Below are 23,417 nucleotides of genomic sequence, written 5' to 3'. Positions count from 1 at the left end.
CAGAGTTTTCAGGGATGGTTGTTTGTGGAGACTCGTCGCTGCGTTTGCGTGTCAATGCAAGGCCCAAACGCAGAAATACGTGGCCTGAGACCCCTGTTAGAGCGTATTGTTCTCTGCGAGCATGTGTGTGTGCTTTCCATTACAATAAACATCAAAACAACAGCGCCAACAAAAAGCTAAAATTATGTATTTTCACTTTAAACATTGTTGTGTACACGGGGCGTCGATAATGTTCTAGAATCTAAAAAAGTGTCTCACCGTCCAGCCCACACGAGGGTCCCATACCCCCGGAGGGAAACCATCACTCTGGAGCAGTGCTGTTGATTGGTGGTCCTGGAGGGAACTCTGCTTTACAAGTCTTTTATCCCGGCTTCCCAGTGGGGAAAATAAATCTGAACTCTGTCCTGAAATCAACATTAATAATGAAACATTTTCTGTTAAGTCATCTTATCGTCCTCAAACATGCACACCAAAAGGTTTGAATTCTCCTTTGATTTCACTCAGATTATAAAGGTTATAAATTCAAATTAAGCCATGTTTAAAACTAATTAAATGCATTTGATATGAATTTAAACTTCCAACTTTACTTTAACCCCTGAAAACAATTTGTAATAGAAACATGTTGGGTAATGTAAATTGTACAGTCATTGCACACCTTGCTGGTATATGTGTTGTTTCCTTCGTATTAACAAATTCACACAGATTTGAATTTAATTTAAATTTAAAGATTTAATTTCCCTCTGGGATTGATAAAGTATTTCTATTCTGTTCTGTTCTGTTCTCTAATCCATGAGCAGGACTCTAATAAATACATGCCGACACCACGTTGGCAGTGACGTCATCACGTAACTTGTACACGAAGCGTGTGATTGGTGGAGGTAGAGGGGGCGTGGTACGCTGAGACACATTCAGAAAACCCCCGCAGTCACGCCTCCGTATTACCTCTTCGTCTCCATGACAACAGCTTCAACTGTTGATCGTCCCAAGATGGCGGAGGAGGAGAACGCCACCGCGGTGAGTACAAACCAGAAGATATCAGTCATTTGGCCTGTAAAAACACCAACGTTTGAGATGTAAAGGGAGTTTTAAACACCGCGAATAAGTGAGGAGGCAGGTTTGAGCACGGTCTTTAAATGACGTCTGTTTAAGCCATTAATTAGCCGTGTGGCTAACTGTAAGTAGGAGCTAAACCGGTGTTTCGCATTGACTGGTTTCCCTGTTAACTGGTGACCGACGTCCTTTTGCGTACCTTCCTGCTAATAACAGCAGATTCCGTTGCTGTGTCGATGACAGTCGTTTAACCGCATTTACAATAAAGTATCGAAGCGTCGGACCTTCCGTGAATTTCTATTTGTAACTTCTGCTGTTACTAGCAGCAACGACGGACGCGAAAGGAAGTTAGCCACCAGTTAACAGGGAAACCAGTTCATCCAAAACACCAATGACGCTACAGCGACCTGAAACTATATCTGAGACTGTCAAATTCATCGTTTAGACAAATACAGACATCTACAGACAGCTGCAGGTGTATTCATTATGACTGTAAAAGAAACACAACATGTCAGTGCATGCAGGTTGTGTTAGCCACCGTTAGCGTCAAGGTTTATTCTGTTAATCCGAACAGAACTAACTGGATTAACTAATCTGGCAGCTAAATTGTTGCTACAGGAGGAAATTATATGACGAGAATTGAAACAAAACTATCTACCTTCGTGAAATAACGCACTAAACCACAAGTGAGCTTTAAATATGGGAAATACAGGTGAAGTAAAGCCGACCTTGCATGCAATCATCCCAAGTAGAACACAAATTTAGGAACAACACTGCCCGAGTAGTCATATAATCTATTAAATGATTTTTGTAGTTTTTTTTTTCTGTATAGTGGAACTCTGCTATAATTACACCCACTTATTCAGAAACTTAGACTTCATTTCCATGACAATGTTTCATGTGAAAACGCGTCGTTTTCAAGTTTTTGCTTCAGAAAAGTTTTGCGTACACACGGCAACGTAGCCAGGATACTTTTTTAGGGACGTTCCACTGTATTTTGCACTGGGAGGTCTCATTAAAATTGGGTTCAAGTTGAGATTGGAGCCATTTTCAGTAGTAATTATTAGTTGTTGTTTTTTTGTCAAAACAGAAACACTTTGAAGTTTAAATTTAAAGGTCTTAATTTCACTCGGTTGTCAGAGGGCCAACAACATTCTATTCAAAGTGTATTTCCCTAAACTCAGCCTTGGTCCTGAATTTCAGCCAGCCCTACGGGCCGTTCGGACCTGGCATTAACATGCGTGCCAGGTGATCAGATCACGGGGGCCCTGACAGGCCTGTATCCTGCGTTTCAGGCTAACCACTTGAGGTCGGCATGTGTTAGTATCTCTACATCAATTCAACTTTATTTATATACCAACAAACACAAAACAGTCATTTGTCGGTGCTTTTAACAGAGAGAAACCAAACAGATCCACATGAGCAACTGTGGAAACCTTTACAGAAACCAGACTCGGAGGTGGCGGCTTTCTGCTCGCCGTCCACTTGCTTGCTCTGGCTGGACGGTCGCCTCTGGCCAGGCCGCCATAAGGCACAATGTCTCTGCAGACCTCCAGGCAGAGACCCCCCATGCTCTTTTTCGTAGTTCCTTTAACAAGTTGAAAAGACTGTATAACTCAGACTGGCGCTTTTTCTTAAACAAAAACATGGCATTCACTGTGACGCCACCATCCCAGGATGTGTTTGCGATGCATGCTGTTCACACTACACAGCCTATGTGGTCAGAGCGCTTTGGTGCATGTTCACACTTATCTGTAGGGCTGGCCACTTGTGATCGGATCACCTGAAATGCAGGTTAACCCCAGGCAATGACAAAATATCTAAAATTGAAGCAAAGAAATCTTCTGCTCCTCTCAAACTCGTTGGATTAAGCTTTTCGATGGTTATTCAGTTATAAAAGTCAGATTCTGCAGTCTGGTCCATATGTCCTAGAGCCATGAATAAAACAAAACAGGCAGCTTGTGTTTGATCTACAGCTCTGGACGCTCGCTTATTAATGGCTTATAACTGATTTATACAGCCGTGAAACTGGTACCTTGTTAGAGGTGCAGGGCCATAACCCAGATCAAATAAACATGTTAAGATTTAAGTATGATCTCTTGATTTAAAGAAGAAACTTGTGGATGAAGTGACTCAATCACGCAGATGGAGAAATGAGTGTGCGACAGTGTGCTTGGATTTTACTGAATTTTCATCCTTACCTATGGAGTACTTTGTACTTCTGAAGTTCTTTGACCTTTCAAAATAAATCTATGATATAAGAGAGGCATTGACACACTTTGGAGGTGAATAAAGATTAAACAGACGTCGGCATCCAGGTTTTTATCAACAGTTTCTCGAGTATCGTCTCCAACAGAGATCTTTATATTTAAATTAGTAATTAATGAATCAGTCAGTTCAATATGAAGATTTCTAAACTTCGCAGACAGATAGAACTGCAATAAATCGTGTTTGCAGGCATTCTTTTGTTATAACACAAATATATCAAAAATCTAAGAAAATTGAGATTAACATGATTCATTCACAAAGTTTTTGTGATTAATTAAAATCTATTAATACCGACAATGAATTTGTCGGTATTAATTGATAAAAAAAATATTTCAATATTTTTGCTCATCAAACTGTAAATAGTATAAGTTTGAACCCCTCCTCTCACTTGTAGAGTGAGGTAATTCAGGCCGGTCTTTGTATACAATCCAAGCTGTGGCCGTCCTTGAGGGGAATACAATCTATATACAATAATATACAATATACTCCACCTGTATTTTCACAGCATATTCAAAGTGCAGCATTCGAGTTGACCTGTGTTGCTACGCAGCATTTAATCAGCCTCCGTGTGGCGGAGCAGGTTTACATAAACATCACTCCTATCACAGATGTGCTTTGTGCTGTGACTTTATCCATCTTTCTGTATTCTTAATGTTTCAGCTCCCAGTTGCTACTGAGGCCAAGAAAAGACGAGCACCTAAAGGTACGATTTTCCCTCAATTTCATACGACACTTTTAATATTTTCTTCATTCTTCTCGTGACATTTTGTGCATGAATTTAGCCTCAAAGTGCCTAAACTGTCCTGCAGAGGTCACCCTTGCCCTTCACTCGGTGTCCTCTAAAAGGCTCCACACACCTCCATGAATACAAAACTGAAGATATTTTGTCATCATAATTGCATCCTAATGTCCCATTAACCGGTTAATGCTGACGCACATACATTAAACTTTTTTTTTTTTTTTTTGCTTGGATTGTGGTGCTTTGTAATGATCACGAGGCCCTATGGAAGCAATTAAATACATGTCGCAGTGTAGTGTTGCATTTCCCCGCAGCGATCTCTCACATGGTACAGCAGTGTGTATTGGTGTCCACTTAGTGTAATTTACAGAGGAAAATCAAATGAAAGCCTGTTGGTGGAAGGTACAATTAAAAAAATTAAAAAAGACTGAGTGCAGAGATTAGATTTTAATTGCTTAATATAATGGTAATGGATATCATACCAAAGTGAAATGCTAAAAGCTTCATAACTACGTCAGATTACAGTTAATCTCACTTCATGCTTATAATGACACGAGGCTCACATGTACATTTATGAAGTACAGGCCTTGCACATGCAGCATACCCACACGCATGTTAACCATACCTACACACACACACACACACACACACACACACACACACACACACACACACACACACACACACACACACACAACAGTAATCTGTTAAAATTCTCTTTACGGTACTTATATTACTATTTCAACAACACATCATCAGTAGGGTAGAACTAACCCGTCTCACAACGGTCTAATCCCAGCTCACGTTCCCTATTGTGAGACCTTTATGGCTCTTTCATTAGATTCCCTCTGCTGTCGCCAAAAAACCGCCCCCACCTGCTTTTATCACGGCTCTCCAGCCGACGCCCCGTTTACACAACGTTCAAGTTAAAACCCAGTGTTTGCCAGTTCGTTTCCGAAAGATTTTCGCGTTTGCACAGCAACGTTATGAAAACGATGTCCGTTTCCATGGGAACAAGAGAACCGCGGATGGTAATGTAGTTCGCGTGCCAGGCCATGGGATGGCGTTGTTGGTTGTTTTTGTAATGAAACCACACACACATGCGGGCAGAGATCAATACGCAATAAACATTCCGAATGGCGAGTACACGGAGGTTGGATTGTTACTCCTGGAGAATATGAACTGGGAGTCATGTCACTCTACAGGCCGACATTGTTGTGATCGACTCTCTACTCGCAGAAGAACTGTTTACTACGACCGTGGTGCACATGTACAGTAGTAGTGTTTCCAAAAAGTTGTGTTTTCAGTGGCTACAAGTACCGCTGTGGTGTAATGGACCCCTAAATCTTAAAAGTTTTCTGTTTACACTTAAAAATGACGTTTCACTCTAGAAGACTTCTTCACACGTTATTTTCCCCGTTATTATGAAAAGACCAAACAACTCAGGAGTTAAACATGTGTGAGTAACTTTGTAGGGAATTTAATGGATGTGTGTGAAATCAGTTATCAAAATAATCATCGATTAGTCGATTCATAAAATAATTCCTTTAACGATAAGTATCTTGCTTTTTTCACATTTTTCAACTGATTTGTTCTAGCAGCTACCACCGTGTGGCAGTAATGAGCCGCGTGTGGCTGTGATCTACCAGCACAGCAGGGGAAGCAGCCAATAGTTGGCCTGGCTTTGTGTCACTTGCGCCACATCGAAGTCAATGCTTCCAGCAAGTTTGGCGAAGGCGGCTGCTCGAAGTTCCAAGAAACAGTGGAGAAGAGAAACATCAGGAGAGAAAACTAAAAAGAAAAAGTGTAGGAACACGACACAAACTGAGACAAGGTTGAAACAGCACTTTATATTTGTGTCCAATTAGTGTTTATTCGGCATAATTAAGCTCAATGGGTTCAATTTGAGCTGTTTTACTGAAATTATTCAAATAAAATGCTGTAAATGCACGATTCTCTTTTTCTTCATGAATATATCTTCTTAATAACTTACCTCGGTAAATAAAGGCTAAGTTTGAAAAAATATAAACCCATGAGCTAATAATCGTAAAAAATAATTGACGGATTAATCAATAAGCAAAATGATCATTAGTTCCGGCCTGAGATGTGTGACGGCGTTCAAAAAGCTAAAATTCTGACAAAGTTGCACAAATAATGAGCTGCGTTCAAGGACGGCAGTCGTGTGTGTGTGCAGCTTGAATTTCCACCAGCTGATGGAGAATGAAATGTGATTCCAGGCTCAATAAATGCACTTCACAATCAAACGATCTTGTTCCACAAAAGTTGTAATATTTAATTATGTAAAGAGCCGGAGACCACAGTTTAATTGTGTAAGTCAAGCTCATTCTCTTAATTACCATCATGAAATGTAATTAGTTATTTAACACACACACACAAAGTTAATTACAGTATGTTGTGTGTAAAAAGTAAATTATGGTCTTTGGGTTTTGTCCAATACACGAGCTCAAACAAAACAAAAAACCCAGTTTGGTTCCAACATCCATCAGGATCATTTACGAACAAGAGAAACTCCTACAGGGTTTGTTTGGTTTTTTTTGCAGCGTTTATGGAGCACTGTTGTCGTTTTGTGTGGACTTTTTTTTTAATTTGTGAGGGAGCCAGATAGCTTCAGGGGTGGAAACAGCAGAAAGTGTATGAATAAAACACGTTTTACTGAATTAAAATCACAACTTGATTTGGAGGTACCCAATAACCTTTACCTCTGCACAGGAATTCCCACTTGACCAAGGAATCTTCTGGCTGTGAGGCACAAATGCACAACGACTAGAGCTGCACCGAAATCACATTTAAAGCCGTCAGGAGATCAACATTAGCAAAATACATATCGCAAAAAAAAAATACTGAACTGCAGTAAATCATGTTTCCATGCCCTGTTCATCCGTCCATCCTACTGGTGTTATTGTCAAAACCTGCAAGACAAAGACCAGAGCATTCCAACACCCTCAGGCCTGGTTCACGATCCGCTCTTAAAGTGAATGTGAACGCCAAATGAAGGGGTGAAAATTCTCGGCTCCGCCCCCTCCCGAGTGAACCGAGTCCCGGACTACCTGAATGTGAAAGGCCCCAAAGACAAGACCAAGACGGCCGAGTCCAGACCGAGACCGGGACAAAGCCAGGACTTCAAGGGTTCGATAACGAGTCAAGACCAAGATCCTGAAAATGTTCTCGAGATTAAGTCTCGACTCAAGTGTCTCTACATTACTATGTACTGAACTACATACTTCTGACAACATTTCTCTTATTTATTTCAACATCACGGCTCACATGGTGGCAAGTAACAGAAGTCAGAAACACAAAAGCATGAAAAATGAGGACAAAAATGACTGGAAACACTAAATTACTCCAATTCTGACTCTCAGTTGGTGGGAGCGGCAGAAGTACCTGTGATACTAAAAAGAAATGTTGTTGAGATGAGATGATTCATCCCAAATGGGGAAATTCAGTTATCACAGCAGCTCCTCTTTTGACATGAAAGTAAGAATATCAAAGATTGAAATTACAAAAGATTTTTTTTAAAATACAAGAGGAGAATAAATAAAAGCTGAAGAGGAGAATCGGCGCCGTTTTCCCAAAGACGTCAAATCCTTCACAAGTTGCATTGTGAACTCGCCTGTTTAACTAAAACCGTGTCCCTGTGATATTTGCTGGAAACACCAGAACCGAGTTACTTCTAAAACCCCAAACATCTGCTCTCTTTCACCAGGTTATTGTTCTGTTTTCGGTGCGGCGTGCTTCAGCTTCCCAGAGTCAAGTGTCAGTTTTCTGACAGCCGAGTGCTAATCTAGCTTTGCTGCGTCTTCTTTTTAAGACTCTTGACACTCACTCCTGGCACAATCCGGAGACTGAGGCTCAACGTGTGACTAAATGACTTGACAAGTCGATGGCTTTCTGAAGATTTTCTCTTTGTGGTAAAACTTCTAAAATAATTTTCATCATACTTTTCATTACGTTCTCCCCGTGTGTCTTTTGATCTCAGCACGCCTCCCCTCGGCTCCCATCCCCCTTTTTAACAGACGGGTGAAACACATGGAAGGCAAAGCTGCCTTCTCCTTAGCCAGATCAAACGCAACCATGAGAACATTCCTCTCTGTTCGGGATGAAGTTCTTCACAGAACTATATTTAGGAGACCCCCCCCCCCCCCCCCCCCCCCCCCCCCCCCCCCGCTGGGCCCCTCTGCTTTGCGCCTTTCTCCCCTCCTCTGGTGCAGTAATACATGTGTCCCGTCTCCCCTCCTCAAATCTGCCCCGTCTTTGTGTGTGTGGACAGCAGAGCACAACAGGACCGCAGCTGAAACCCGGAGACAAGGACATTATTGCTGCCTCAGCAGGAAGAAAGCGGATTAGGTTGCTACAAATAAGACCAATCCCAATCTTGACGAGGCAAACGCGTGAATCCCGGGCCGCCGGTCCCCCACTCGGCGGCGGAGGGGATTTCGCAGGATGGAAACAGAAGGGAGCTTTGGTGTAATTCACACTGTATTTTCATGCAGGTGCTCCATTAATGACACCCCACCCTCCCCGCCTCTCCTACACTCAAAAGGCCCGCCACTTTTTTTTTTATTTTTTTTTTTTTACAAGTTCTAATTTTAGCCCCGGACGCAGGTAGTAGGTGCGAGATAACAGGATTACCAGAGTCAAGTGAATTTGGATTTTCTTTGCAGGTGAAAGAACTGTGTTGCCTTGTAGAGCAGGGTGTCAAACTCATTTTAGTTCAGGGGCCACATACAACCCATAATAAGCTTTTGAATTTGAACAATTATTTTGTGTGCCGGGTTTGGCCCGCCGCCTCCCGCCGTGTGGTTTGGTTCTTCAGGGTACTGAACCCGTTCCAGAGCTGCTTTTAGCTGCTCGCTCCTCTCTCTCTTCTGTCACAAGCACCTGGCTACTGGAGACATTGTTGCCCTGGCAACGGGAAGAAAATCTCAACCTGCCGAGACATTAAACGAGAGCGAGAAGAAAGAAGAAGAAGAAGAAGAAGAAAAGAAACAGCTGTGTTTGTAACAGAAAAACTTGCCTGGGTGACGTTCACAGTGTGGCTGGTGAATTGATTGGAGTTTAGCCCGGGGTTGTTGGTTGATGTGTTAACGTCTATGTTAACTGTCAGATCAAAGAGTTGGGTGTGACTGTGGAGGGAGGGCGCTTTCACGATTATTTATTCAGATGTCAAATAAAAAAAAAAAAGCACATACATTTAAAAAAAAAAAAACCAGCCTAAACAGACACGTCTCCTATTAGTCTGAGCCGTCTATTCATAGGAAGAGGAAAAAAAAACAACTTGCTATCCATCAGAGATTTACAGTGTCTGGTGAATTGACTGAGAATTAACGGGTGGATTTAGGTTACAGCGGTACGTCTGTGTTAGCTGTCAGATCAGAGGCTCACTAATGACTGCAGAAGGAGGGCACACTCAGGATTAATTCACACGGCAATTAAATAAGACATCACCTCAACGGGAAACTGTAAGAAGTTTAATCTTTCACACATTTTCATGGTAATTCTGTTTTTTTCACGCAGCTCCAGATCTTCCCATTGTGGAGAGGCGAAACTGGCTGATCCACCAGCACTACATCCGTAAAGACTACGATACCTGTAAGGTAAAGAGCTTCCATTCAGCGTTCGGGACAATGGATAAAGCATTTTGAACATGCACATGTGAGAACAAGTAAACATGAACCGTCTAAAAAAATGACTCACCAAAAGTAAAAAAAAAAAAACAACCTTTAATCCAATAGTGATGACATTTATCTCAATATAAAACAACATTACGATATACGATACTTATGTATACATATTCATAACAGAATTATATATAGTGACTAGTGGTGTAGTGAAGACCACTTAACACGAACCCAGCACAGAAATGGAACCGGAGTGTTTCAGAAGAGTTTCACCCTGGGAGCCAGTTTTAAAAAGTTTTCAGTGATTCTGAGCTCTGTTGTTGTGTAAACGAGCCGCCAACACACAGCAGAAGTATTGCATTTTCACTTGAGGATGTAATGAAAAGAGTTAAAGGATAATGGTTAATTCAACTTGTACCAAGTTATAACTTCTGATTTTAAAAGTACAAAATTCGATTCGAGGATGTAAGTTTTCGTGACCAAAAAAACTACAGCCTAATCCGAGTATTTGTAATTTGTTACTTTCACCACTGACGGTCTTTTACGGGTCCTGAATAAAACTCAAGCACACGGGTGTTCAGTAGAGTTTGAACTGCAGCTCTGTGAAGCACAGCGGACGTTAGTTTAATCTACTAACGCCGTGTCCTCGCAGGTGATCATCAAAGAACAACTGCAGGAGACGAACGGCATGTGTGAATACGCCATCTATGTCCAAGGTGAGCCGTCGTCCTCACAACAGCGTCCCCTCTCACACAGTTATTGTGTATGATGTTAATTGAGAGCTGCGTTGAATAAAATCCTCTGTGCTGGTCGACTCCCCGGCTTCCTGGCACGTCGTTTAGTTTCCCCCAAATCTGCTCGCCGGACCCCCTGCCGTGCCTTTGATTACCGTCTTTATTTCCTGCCGCAGCACTAATCTTGCGTCTTGAGGGCAAGATCCAAGAGTCCCTGGAGCTGTTTCAGAGCTGCGCCATTCTGAATCCCTGCAGCACCGACAATCTCAAGCAAGTGGCGCGATCACTGTGAGTCCACCTCTCATTCAGCCCAGTGCAGGAAAAAAACGGTGGTTCAGACTGTAGAGTCCGAGTCTTCATTGATTAAAATGTCTTCATTTCTCATTTGTTCCCTTCTTTTCCGCAGATTTCTTCTGGGAAAGCACAAAGCGGCCATTGAATTCTATCATGAAGCTGCACGACTCAACGAGAAGGACTGGGTAAGAGAAAAGCGGCACTGTAGAGTTTCTGCTTTGTCTTCCCGTCTCTCAGGGAGTAAGTGATTAGTCGCTCTGGCATCTTCCACCGTAAAAACACAGCGTGGAGTTTATTCCCCCACATTTCCAATTCAAAATGGCCCAATTGAACCTCTTTTTCTTTCTCACTCCTCAGACAATTTATCAAAACCAGCTTCATCCTTTCGAACTGATCTGGGCCCTTTTTAATTCGGCGCCTGTGGAAGTTGTATTCAACCGGCCAGGCAGCACCATTAATCACTTGCACTGATGTGTTTTGGAAATTTGCACTGTGCTTCCGAACACTACTGTCAATTTTACTGCTGAATCTGTTGTCTTAAAGGTACAGTGTATTAAAAAAAATGAGCTGATGAAAAGTTAGAGGACGTCCGGTGCGGTAGGCGTGGATACTGACGTTAGCAGGTTTACCAGCTTGTCTAGGCTTGTCAGTGCAGCATCCACTCCAGGGGTGTCAAACATGTGGCTCGCGGGCTAAAGACGGCGGGATGATGGCTGTTCCCACAATGTCCACTAGGTGTCATAAAGGTAGAACTCAAACACGGCAACAATTCTCCTAAATTGGAAAAAAAAAGTGCATTTAAGGTCATTTTTAATGACGTACTTGTACTGTTTTTGCATAAAATTAATATTTTTGGTTTTATCAGAATTTACAGACGTTATGGGTTTACTGCTCCGGCTCCATTCAGATCACACTGGCCTGAACTAAAAGTAGTTTGACGCCCCCTGTTTGTCCTCGTCTTTCTCAGTCGCACGAGAAAAAACGGCTGATTTTCTCGTGAACACATAGCAGAGCCGACAAACTTTATACTGCCGGGGCTCACTGCTGCCACCTAACACACCCGGCACTTTTAACCGGCATTCATATTTGGAAGACAAATTTCAGCTGTCTAATTAGCATGCAGCAGCGCTCCATGTAAAATGTGACATGCTCTCACCCCAGGAGATCAGCCATAATCTGGGGGTGTGTTTCTTCTTCATCAAAGACTTCAAAAACGTGAGTACGCCAAATTTACCAACACCATACGATACAAAACGCAGCCGTTCCTCTGCGGGGTGGCATCATTTTGATCTCCCGTCTCCGTCAGGCTGAAGAACATCTAAACATAGCTCTCCAGATAAATAAGCACGACAAGACTTTCATGATGCTGGGGAAGGTTCATTTGCTGGCGGGAGAAACTGACAAGGCCATTGAAGTGTACAAGAAAGCCGTGGAGTAAGTAAAGCTTGCACGTGGGTGATGCTAACAAGCAGCTAACAGGAGGAGGCCTGGAGTTTGCACAATTAATATTTACAAAGTGTTGAAGTCTTCCGAGATTCAGGACATATTTAAAATGGGAAATATTGCAACCTCAATTCACCCCCAAAAGAAATGAATAGACTTCAATGATTTGCTCATAAATCTGCTGTTTTATTCCCAAAAGAACGTAAACAAAACATCAGACGCTGAAACTTGTTTTTTTTTCTTTCGATTTTGTCGAACATATGACCTAATTCTTAATTTAATGGCAACATGAGTTTTAAAAAGTTTGAATGAAAGGTAAAAATGAATGAAAAAAAAAAAAAAAAAGTCTGCAATAATAGAAATAATGTCTCAGAGTTGGTTAAAAATCACACAACTCTTTCCAGTGGTTCATTACCATAATCCCAATATAACTCAAAGCTTCAGTTTTAGCAGTTTTGAACCTGAAACCTTTTCAGTTCAATATAAATCCTCCTCTCTCTCACACCTCTATTCACACTGTGAATATTTCAACATTAGTTACTGGCGTAAATAAGGAAATGACATCAATGTCTATAATGGAGCTCATTACGGCTCCCTCCTGTTGAGGGGGTAAATGAATTAATCAAATGCCCCAATACTGCTGTCGCCTTTAATGAGACTTGCCACTGTGAGTCTTATTTTAAAGCCGATCTGCCTCTTCCACATCATTCCGCCACAGGTCATAATTAATGCCCCGCAATTATGCTGAATCAAAGCCCGATTGAATAATCAGCAGATTCCCTGAATATAAACTATGTTTGCTTTGGAATAAGCGGGGGCATTGAATGTAATTATAGCTACAGATGAAGTGACGTTTCTCTTTCAGATCCTCTCCAGAGAACACTGAGCTGCTCACCACGCTCGGTCTGCTCTTCTTACAGGTCTGTGTCTAATAGTCACCATTTCACTCAAATCATCTGCATAACAGTCAAAGCATTGAATGTTTTCTTTTTTCTTTTTTTTCCAGCTTGGGAAATACCAGAAAGCATTTGAACACCTTGGAAACGCCCTCACCTTTGACCCCAACAATTACAAGGTATGATGGATCAGTCGTCAGGCCTGAACTTGGAACACCAGAGTGGACCTATCAGCTCATCCAGTATCAGGCGTGACACTTTCATCTTGCTTTAATGCCCCTGTGATCATTGTTTCCATCATTGTTTGTTCTGACAGGCCATCCTGGCTGCAGGCAGCATGATGCAGACTCACGGAGACTTTGATGTGGCCATGAACAAGTACCGGGTGGCAGCATGCGCCGTGCCGGAGAACCCCCCGCTCTGGAACAACATCGGCATGTGCTTCTTCGGCAAGAAGAAATACGTTGCTGTGAGTAGAGTGTGTGTGTGTGTGTGTGTGTGTGTGTGTGTGTGTGTGTGTGTGTGTGTGTGTGTGTGTGTGTGTGTGTGTGTGTGTGTGTGTGTGTGTGTGTGTGTGTGTGTGTGTGTGTGTGTGTGTGTGTGTGTGTGTGTGGGTCATGTACAAAATATATCAATGAATAAATTGCTGGATCATGTACACGGCCAACATATTGATGCTTATCCCACTAATGCATATTCATGAGGTATTTCTCTCTCTCTCTCTCTCTCTCTCTCTCTCTCTCTCTCTCTCTCTCTCTCTCTCTCTCTCTCCCCCTTCAGTTGTGTCTTCAACACAGCAGATGTTAACCAAACCGATCAATTTGAGGCTCTGACATATATACAATATTAATAACTGTATGTGTTGTCATTTAATTTGGCCCGTACGTCTCGGCTGCATTATAAATCCACCTCGGCTCAGATTCCCGTGTTTCTGATATTCTTCCTCTTCGTATATTATTAATGCCTTGGCTGAACAGTGCTGACATCCCCTCTCTTCCCACCCTGCGTTCTCCCACAGGCCATCAGCTGCCTGAAGAGAGCCCACTACTTGTCTCCCTTTGACTGGAAAGTGCTGTACAACCTGGGCCTGGTCCACCTGACCATGCAGCAGTACGCCTCGGCCTTCCACTTCCTCAGCGCCTCCATCAATCTGAACCCGCGGATGGGGGAGCTCTACATGCTGCTGGCAGGTGCAGAACCCACTCGGACAGGCTGGGAAATCCCCCCCCTGATGTCTCCTGGATGTAGTTTCTCTACACTGAAAAGCCTCAAAACAACAATACCGCTGCTCTGTATTCTGCAGAATTCTGTTTTTGAGCCTTGAGAATGTTTTAGTAGTTTTAGGTGGTAAACAGCTGCGTTTAGATCAGATTGTCCCGTTTACATGAACGCTGACTAAAGGAATCAGACTGATGGTTTACTTGCATCACCACTTCAAATTTGTCATTAATTGATTTTACCTAATTTTGAGTAAAAATTACATTCGCAAAATACTACTACGGCCCCGTGTACACGACAATATTTTCAAATGAATAGAGAAAACTGTTGGGGCGTCTGTTTACAAAACAACGGTGCTCAGATCCACTGACTGAAAACTGCTGCACATTCGCTCCGTGGCCAAAGTACATAGTTCTGCACATGCTCAGTAAACGGACAATAACAACAGTTTCCCTCCGCCATGTCTGGACTCCCAGTCCATGTTCTCCTGGGACTTGGTGGCCAACCCGTGGTTCCGCACGCTATCGACATCATTTTCTGTGTTTCTGCCGCTTTCCGTGTAAACAAACATCGTTTTCAATGCGTTACTGTGTAAACACGAAACTTTTCTGATGTGTTTTCATTTGAAACGTTGCATAAACGCGGCCTTAAATCCAGTGATTTGAGTATTTCACAGTTCGTTGGGAGTGTTAGAAACAAAATAAAGAGTAGCTGAGTAGATTTCATGGTGCAAATTAAATATGAGTGGAAATAGATTCATTAGAATCGAGTGAAGGAAAAAGATACATAGATAACATTAAATTAATGTAGATATATGACAAATTAGTTAATCACGAGAAAAATACATATTTGAAGTTAATCACGAGAAAAATACATATTTGAAATTTATACTCATGAAAGCAGAAGTACACAAAGTACTGTTTAGTTACATTGAAGTAGGTATTTGACAAATAATAGTGGAAAAATGAAATTCCAAAGTAAGCAGGCAGAAAACATGATGAGATTTGTTTTTATGAGTACTACAATAGTACTTTCTCAAGTAATGTGAGTACTAGTCACGAGTTACACTCCGTAGTAGATAAACATGAAAGCTTCCTGCATTGAATGAGCTGTTGATCGTCGATGGTTCCACATGTTGACAGATTAAAAACAGTGTTTGAATGTTCCTCAGAACTTCCTGTCTCTTGTTATTGATCCACAGTGGCTCTGACCAACCTGGAGGACGTGGAGAACGCCACCAGAGCGTACGAGCAGGCCGCGACGCTGGACCAGTGAGAACCTCTTCGCTTATTCATCTTTTAAAATGTTTCCTTCGATCTGATCTGATCTGTACGGAGCCCCTCACGTGAAAATAAAACTCCAAATTGTGGCTGCAAAATAGTTATTTGGGGCCACAAAAAGTAATTTGAGTCCAGGAAATGGTAATTTTACTCCACAAAATATTATTGAGTAGCCATGAAATAGTAATTTGAGGCCATAAAAAGTTATTTGAGGTCATAAAATACTATTATATGGCCATGAAATACTATCATCTGACCACAAAATACTACAATCTGGCCATGAAATAGTAATTGTGGCCACTAAATGGTAATTTGTTGCTATAATTCCAAGTTTTCTTTCAATAGTCATGCCTGGGGCTCTGTGGCGTGACGTGGCGTGGCGTGACGTGACGTGGCGTGGCGTGACGTGACGTGATGTGACTTACTCTGATCTTATGTCATTCACCTCCTCCACCTCCTCCACTTCCTGCAGGTCCAACCCTCTGGTTAATCTGAACTTTGCCATCTTCCTCTACAATCACGGGGACCAGAAGGCGGCTCTGGATCAGTACCAGGAGATGGAGCGGAAAGTCAGTGTGGTCCGAGACGGCAGCGGCAGCAGCAATGAGTTCGATCCCGAGGTAACGGACAGCTTTTGATACCTGGAAGTAACTCATTGCACTACTGTAACTGAGTAGTGGTTGAGACGACTTGTACTTTCATTAGTATATCAGTAGTTGTACTTCAACCCTGTGCCCTTTGTCCTTCTCTTGTGGGCCCCTCTTGCCTGGGGGGGATTCCTCTCTGCATTCTCCGTCGGGTGCTTTTTGGGCGGGGGCGGGGCTCTCTGGGGTGGTTCGCTGGGGTCTCCCCGGGCCTGGGGGGCTTCTGTCTGCCGGGGTGGCGGGGTCCGGGCGCGGTGGCCTCGGACCCCGGGGTGTCACCACGGGTCCCCCCACAACAGTTCCGGCCACACCCAGTGGACAAGCCACACGCACTCACACACACATACACGCACACACACACACACTTTCACTCCTCACGAAAGGTGCTTCTGAAGTTGCTTGTTGTCTGTCATCATTTGCTCAAACTTTAAAAATCATGTTCCTCTTTTGTTGTTGCCTCTTTGTTATTTCATGTTCCTGCTTCACGTTACTGTCTAGATAGAGCTGCTCAGGCTGGTTTAATCTAGGAAATCATCTTACTGTTTAGATAGAGCTGCTCAGGCTGGTTAATCTAGAAAATCATCTTACTGTCTAGATAGAGCTGCTCAGGCTGGTTCAATCTAATAACAGTTGGAAAGTATTTGGATGAGTGTGATTATTGCAAATAATATATGTAGCACAACAAGGACATTGTATGTTATCCCCTTCCCCCCTCCCCCCTCCCCCCTCACCCCTCCCCCCTCGACTTTCTTCTCTCTCTTCTCTCTCTCTTTGTGCGTTCCCCCCCGGTCGTGTACGGCAGCCATGCCAACTTCTGACGGAGAAGGCAACAGGAGGAGACTCCAGGTCTCTCCCTGTTGCAAGACCAAAAACTGTTCTGACTCCGAAGGCTCTCAATCACATCATATTGTTGGCCCAAGCTGCCGAACAGGACAAGGGCAAAAAGAAAAAAAAAATTAAAAAAAAAAAAAAATCAGTAGTTGTACTTCAACACACATTTCTAATACTCTTCCGACTCACATTACTGTAATCAAACAGTATTTTTGGATACTTTTATGTGTATTAGATTGAATTGATTTCCTCAATCCAGCCAAACCACCAAGCAAATGGTGAGAATTTCAAAGAAAACTTTGATTTTAAACCCATTTCTAAAGAGTAGAGAACAAAAGCCGACACAGAGACCCGAGCTGAGATGTCGGCGAAGCTGCAATGGAACATAGAAACCTAGCATGAACCTCAAAGCCGTGCTGTCAGGGTGAGTTTGTAAAAACACCCATAATCCAATGTTTCTTTCTGTGAAAATATCAACTTTTTCATCACGTATACTGCAAAAAAAAAACCAGAAAAGTAAAATTTTAAAGTGTAAATTTAAAGGATGTCACGGCACTACTTTACCAGCAGGAACCGACTCAAGATGAAACTGGGCTGGATGTGGAACCTGAACTAAAATGTGTTTGACACTTCTGATTTACACCGTGTTCTTAAAAAGTGGTCAGGGATGGACGTCATAATATTGTTAATAAGTAGTATTTTAGGTTATTTGTATTTTCATTTGCATTAAATTGAATTATATGACTGCTGTTGACAATAAAAAGTAGTTTTCCTTCAAGTTGAGTCTGATTATAGTTTAAATAAAAAGAAGTCACTCAGAGTTCACACCTTCCCGTTTGGATAATTTCCCGTTTCCAGCCTCTTCCTACAATTATACCCTGATAAATCTGGATCAGTTATCCAGCAATCAGTCAGAAGAATGGAAATCCATTCATAACTTTATCATTTTAAAGACTAAATTATTACTAGAATCTGATCAGATCTCACAGAAAATGTTTAGTCAAATTCTCTCCACAAGTCATATTCCATATTTACACAAATGTTTCATGTGAAAACTTTTGCTCTTTCGTTTTAGGAAGGTTTGTGGTTTACACAGTGTGAGTAAACAGTGTAGTGAGCATGGCAGGCCACGAGTTGTCGTTGCTGGTTGCTTTTGTAATGAAACTACAGACACAAGCTGGAGGAGAACAATACTCTGTTTACAGAGTATAGATACAATGTATAAATACAGAGTATAAATACAATGTTTATAGAGTATAGATACAATGTATAAATACAGAGTATAAATACAATGTTTATAGAGTATAGATACAATGTATAAATACAATGTTTATAGTGATAAACATTAGCTCCAGACGGAGTTATTCACAAAGTTGTGTTTCCCCCCGTTTTTCAAAGACTTTGAGCACCGAAACACTACGGCAGCTTTGCCTTTTCACTTTGAGTTTTCCTGTCGGAGGTAAATCACAACGTCTGCATCCTTCCTCTGCCGGCAGCTGATGGACATGGCTCAGAAGATGGGCGCCGCCCTGCAGGTGAGCGACAGTCTGGTGTGGACCAAACCGGGGAAGGACTCCAAATCCAAACCTCAGTCGGCCGCGGCCACCAGAAGCCCCGGCGCCCCGCTGGGCACCAACCAGGCTCTGGGGCAGGCCATGTCGTCAGCGGCGAGCTACAACAGGAACATCCAGCTGCCAGCAGGTACATCCGGCGTGTTCACAGCCCGCCGCCGCGGGGAGCCGCCTGCCGCCATGTTTAATTAAAGGTGAAGGTGGCGTGTGTGGAAAACCTGACAAGAAGTCCACATGAGCCACAGCTCCCTGTTCCTCTCGCTTGTACGTTCACTCTGAGTCCAAGAGGTAAAAAAAAAGAAGAAATCCATCGCAGAGGTCCAGTGAAGGTGATGACGAATTTCACAGCCTCCACCTCTCTTCTCTCCATGAAACCATTGAGTCATTTCTCTTCTGGCCCAGATTGAATATATGAGCCGAGGCGAGAACAGAAGTTAACCTCTGGCTTGTTTACTGTATATTCTCCGCAACAAAAAGAATCAGTGGCGTGGAGAAATGATGCTTTTCTATAGCACATTATTTACCTCCTGTGTTTCACAACCGTTCGCTGACTCGGCGTGTCTTCTTCCCGCCACCGATGACACACGTTACACACTGAAACCGCCGCAGTACGAACCTTTGAACCCAGGCGAGGTTGAACCAGTGTGGAAATGTGAATCTCTTTATGGAAATGAGAAGAAATCTGAGGAGCAGACACAGAGCCATCTGTCAGTGTGGAGAAGCTCTGGAAAGGTGAAATCTCCTTGTTATTCACATGTGTTACCAAGATTTGACGTTTTCTGGGAACGGACGCTGGGAGAAGTTTGAACGGTTTACATTTCATTAATTGGACAGTTGTCTTTTTTTTTTTTTTTTCAGGATCTTACAGTAAAACATAGACATCTGCTTAACTCAAGAAGACACTTTTAATCAGGTCCAAGGTCTGATTTGTGGGAAAAGATCCCACATTAACAGTGGTTCTCAACATGTGGAGTGAGTCTCCTCTGGGGGGCGCCAGAGAGCTTCAGGGGGTCTGCTGAGAAATCTGAGGGTCAGAATGATGCTTTTTTCCCCCAATATTATTTTAAATATGAAGTGAAGCCTAAAGGTCGATTCATCCTCCATAAGAACAAGAAGAAAGTTCGGCACTCCGAGGTCCTGCCGAACAAAATGGCGTCATTTGGTTCGGCTGTGCGAACCGTCCGGGCTGAGCTACGTCGCTGCCCACGCACATTCCAGCTCACTGATTCACTATCATATTTTAATCATGTTTAGCATGTAGCCTCGTTACTGTATGAGCCTCGCAACTCGTTAACATGTCAGAGGGCGGAGTTACGTGATGCCCCTGAACGCATCACCCAGGGCTGTCAGATCCTGCAGTTAAAACCAGACCAACATGGCGGCTCGGACACAAACGTTCTGAAACGGTTCAGCGGAATCTATTTCTGAAAACATTTGAAGCGAGAAATAAACTGTCCAGCTGAAAAGTTAAAACGCTGTTTCACTGATATGTGCCTGCCATGAGGGGCGTGGCCTGCGAGTTGGACATTTTCCTCTCGGAGTATGAACTCTCCTGCCAAACAAACATTTTTTTTGTCAGCTGAACAAAAACTTTGTCACAGCCGAACTTTTCTTCTTGTTCTTATGGGAGAATGCATCGGCCTTGAATCAGACATTTGCAAAATGTACACTGGAGACAAATTGAAAAGACAGAATAAAACCCCGTTTACACGTTTCAGGAGAAAATGCATCGTTTTTGCGTTTTGGTTTTAGAAAAGTTTCGTGTCTACACTGCAACGTTTTGAAAATGAGTCTGTTTCCACGGAAATGTAGTCGTAAGCCTCCCAGAACATGAGTTGGCGCTGTTTGTTTTTGCTTTTGTTTGTTTTCTGAAACACACACAGAGATGAAAATGCTTCCAACATTAACGATGGCAGAAACACGGAAATTCGTTTCAAAACGTCACCGAATAAACATGAAACTTTTCTGAAACAAAAGCGCAAAAACGATGTGTTCTGACTTGAAATGTTGCCGTGGAAACGGCACCTGAACCAGCTTCATGATTTAAAAACAGGTCAGATCCAGACGGGTAGCATGAACCTCCTCTGTTGTTACTTCCAGGAGTTTCCAAAAGCACATCCGCGGCTGCTGAGTCCGACCCGGATGTGGACGCGGCCCCCAGCCCGCCCTCCGACCCGCCGGGCTCGCCAGAACCAGCAGAGCCAGAAACCAGCAGACCCCGAACCTCCAAGAAGAAATCCAAAGTGGAGGAGTGAAAAACAGCCGTGTTTGTGATTTCTGGTTAGACGGGAAGGCGAAGACGTCTGGCAGGTTCTCATCATGTGCATTTCTCCAAATCAGCCCCAATAGATGTTGCAGTTTAAAACAAAAAAAAAAAGTCCATATAACAACATGGAAATGTGAGCATTTGTGAAGTGTTGAGAGCTCGACGAGCTCAGCAATAAGCTTAAATCCATTTCTCCTGGTATTGTAACTGTGAAGTGGGACTCGTGTGAAGGCGATGCTGCGACAATCAGAGGAAGGCTTCCCTGTAAGATAGCACTCCAGTGTAAATACACACACTCGCTTTTCTATGTGAATAAATGTTTATAGGAGATGATGTATTTAATATTAAAAGAAGCTTTAAATGAAATTTTTAAAAAAGGCTTGTCGTGTTTCTTTACGCTCATTCGTTAAAGATCTCACGAACTCTTGAGGGTCGAATGGAGAAAAAAAGAAAATGTATAAATTAAGAATGAACTGCTCCAGTTCAGGATGGGACCTCAAACTCTGTCTACTGAAGGTCGTTTTATAAACACACATTATTAATAGGGTCTAAATTATCATATGCATGAAGCAATTTGTACATATTAAAGAAACAAGTTATGGAAATCATCCAACTGACACCCTCTGACCATTTAAACCATTTGTTTATTTTCTCAGATCATTTAAAAATAAAAAAGGATGCAGACCCTCCATGGAAAACTTCAGTAAACCAACTCATGAACGAAGAGCAGCAGGATTCTAGAACTGTGATCTCTTGTCTTCTACATTTTTCTACATCGTCTGTGTTTTTTATTGCACAACTTCATATTTTGAAGCAAAGTAGTGTTGCAACTGTAAATATCTTAAAAAAAAGTTTAAATTTTTAAGTAGCATGTAGTTTTTATTTATACATTTCTTTCTGTAGTGATCGGTTTGTACAAACCGTGAGTCAGATACAGTGGCGACACAGCCCCCCCCTGGTGGAAGCAAAAGGAAAAAAAAATGTTACTATAGAATATGTGAATAAACTTTAATACTGTCGAAATTAGTTCATGTCAACAAACTAACAATGAGCCCTGAACTGTATTTCCTTCATTTTCTACACATAATCTTCAATAAACGAGAGGATTTCTTCATTTCTCTCTCTCTCTGGTAGTGTGTGTGTGTGTGTGTGTGAGAGAGAGAGCGAGAGAGAGAGAGAGAGAGAGCAGGCTGGGGCGATGAGGAAAGCCGCCCTGAGGAGGCGGGGCTTAGTAGCAATCTGACCAATGACTGATCAACACCAGAGTGACTGACATGACATTAAACCAATCAGCGTCATGTCATGTGGAGACTTGGGGCTTTTAAAATGGCTTAAAGTCAGTTCTGGGTTGTTCTCACGTGTTTCTATGAGATGTTGAGATAAAGACTCTGAGTCTCTGATTATTAACTCTGTCACTTCTCTTCTAATTCACCATTTGAAAGAAGAAATTTGGCTGAAAAGCTGCAGGTCAGGTTCAACTTTCTCCAGTATAGTTATTATTTTGAGGTTTCTTTCAAAACATTCTATAAGCTTTGAAAGATTGACTGTTGTTTGAAAATATACCTGATAAAGCTTTTGTTTTCCCTTAACTCAGACTAACCAGCCAGACAAACCAGACTAACTCAAGTAAACCAGCCCCAAAACACATTCATTTTCTAAAAGGTATTAATGAAGCATCTGCTTGTATTTGTTCACTAGTATGTTATTTAGAGAGTTTTAACAAGTGCTTTTTATTCACTAACCGTTTCAAAGAACTATAATGTTTCACCACTAGGGGGCTCTTTTTTCACTAGCTGTTTAATAGAACTGTAATGTTTCATCGGGGATGATAATATTGAAGAGACCCACCTAAGAAATGTATCACCAGCCACCACTGGTAAAAGGTATAAGAATTACAAGCTTGTCTATAAGAAACTAACAACCTTAATTCCAACACACCTTATATAATGTATTTCTTGCCTGTGAATCCAAGCAAACATCAACAACTAATTATTGTAATGTGAAATTCCATTTGAAGTCCGACGTCAAAATGTGATTCTTAGATATTAAGATCGCCAAGTGATCTTAATGTGAACTGTGATTTTTATTCAGGTGTGAGACTTAGCAGCTCTGCTTTACTTAGATTTAAGGACACATTTATTTACCATTACACACCTATTGAAACGTGTCACAGTTATTTATGTTACCAATTATATAATTAAGTGATGAGTATTTAAAGCAACACAGCCTGACCTGTTGGCAAGCATATTCATTTTGGCTGATATTTGATTTGAATGTTGGTATTTCTTATATTGATATAGAAAATTACAATTTGTAATTGTGTTTCTGTAGTATAATTTACCCCTGGAGGCATTTCATTTATGGTTTAGAAAAACTTTCATTCAGCCATCAAAAAAGTTCCATTTTCAAATGAATCAGTTTATTGAAAATGAGTTGAAAACACTTCCTGTCCAACATTAACAATGTTTTCTGTCTTGATTTCCTACAGACAGCCTCCAAATCTTGCTTTGCTCTTGTTGTCATGGCAACAACTTTCAACTTTCT

At 42.1% G+C, this 23,417-nt stretch overlaps 1 protein-coding gene across 1 annotated transcript; it reads left to right on the top strand.

Moving 5' to 3' along the window:
- The first annotated feature begins 962 nt into the window (after positions 1 to 962).
- Positions 963 to 21,244, top strand: bbs4 (Bardet-Biedl syndrome 4). The gene is made up of 16 exons (XM_080458759.1): positions 963 to 1,014; positions 3,979 to 4,021; positions 9,593 to 9,672; positions 10,349 to 10,412; positions 10,607 to 10,718; positions 10,837 to 10,909; positions 11,886 to 11,939; positions 12,031 to 12,158; positions 13,033 to 13,087; positions 13,174 to 13,242; positions 13,380 to 13,532; positions 14,082 to 14,253; positions 15,483 to 15,552; positions 16,034 to 16,181; positions 18,533 to 18,737; positions 20,708 to 21,244. The coding sequence occupies exons 1-16, from the start codon at positions 988 to 990 to the stop codon at positions 20,860 to 20,862; spliced, it is 1,608 nt and encodes a 535-aa protein (XP_080314885.1). The 5' UTR covers positions 963 to 987; the 3' UTR covers positions 20,863 to 21,244.
- Positions 21,245 to 23,417: the final 2,173 nt, after the last annotated feature.

Source organism: Lipophrys pholis (assembly GCF_963383615.2).
Source record: "Lipophrys pholis genome assembly, chromosome: 2".
NCBI lineage: Eukaryota > Metazoa > Chordata > Actinopteri > Blenniiformes > Blenniidae > Lipophrys > Lipophrys pholis.
Note: the sequence above shows the minus strand (reverse complement) of the source record. Positions and strands in the feature narration are given on the sequence as shown.

Bases quoted from the DNA above. Each gene is read 5' to 3' on its own strand.
- bbs4 (XM_080458759.1), top strand. From the start codon at position 988: ATGGCGGAGGAGGAGAACGCCACCGCG. The intron at 11,940-12,030 runs GTGAGTACGCCA...CGTCTCCGTCAG, and splicing joins TCATCAAAGACTTCAAAAAC to GCTGAAGAACATCTAAACAT. The intron at 14,254-15,482 runs GTGCAGAACCCA...ATTGATCCACAG, and splicing joins GCTCTACATGCTGCTGGCAG to TGGCTCTGACCAACCTGGAG.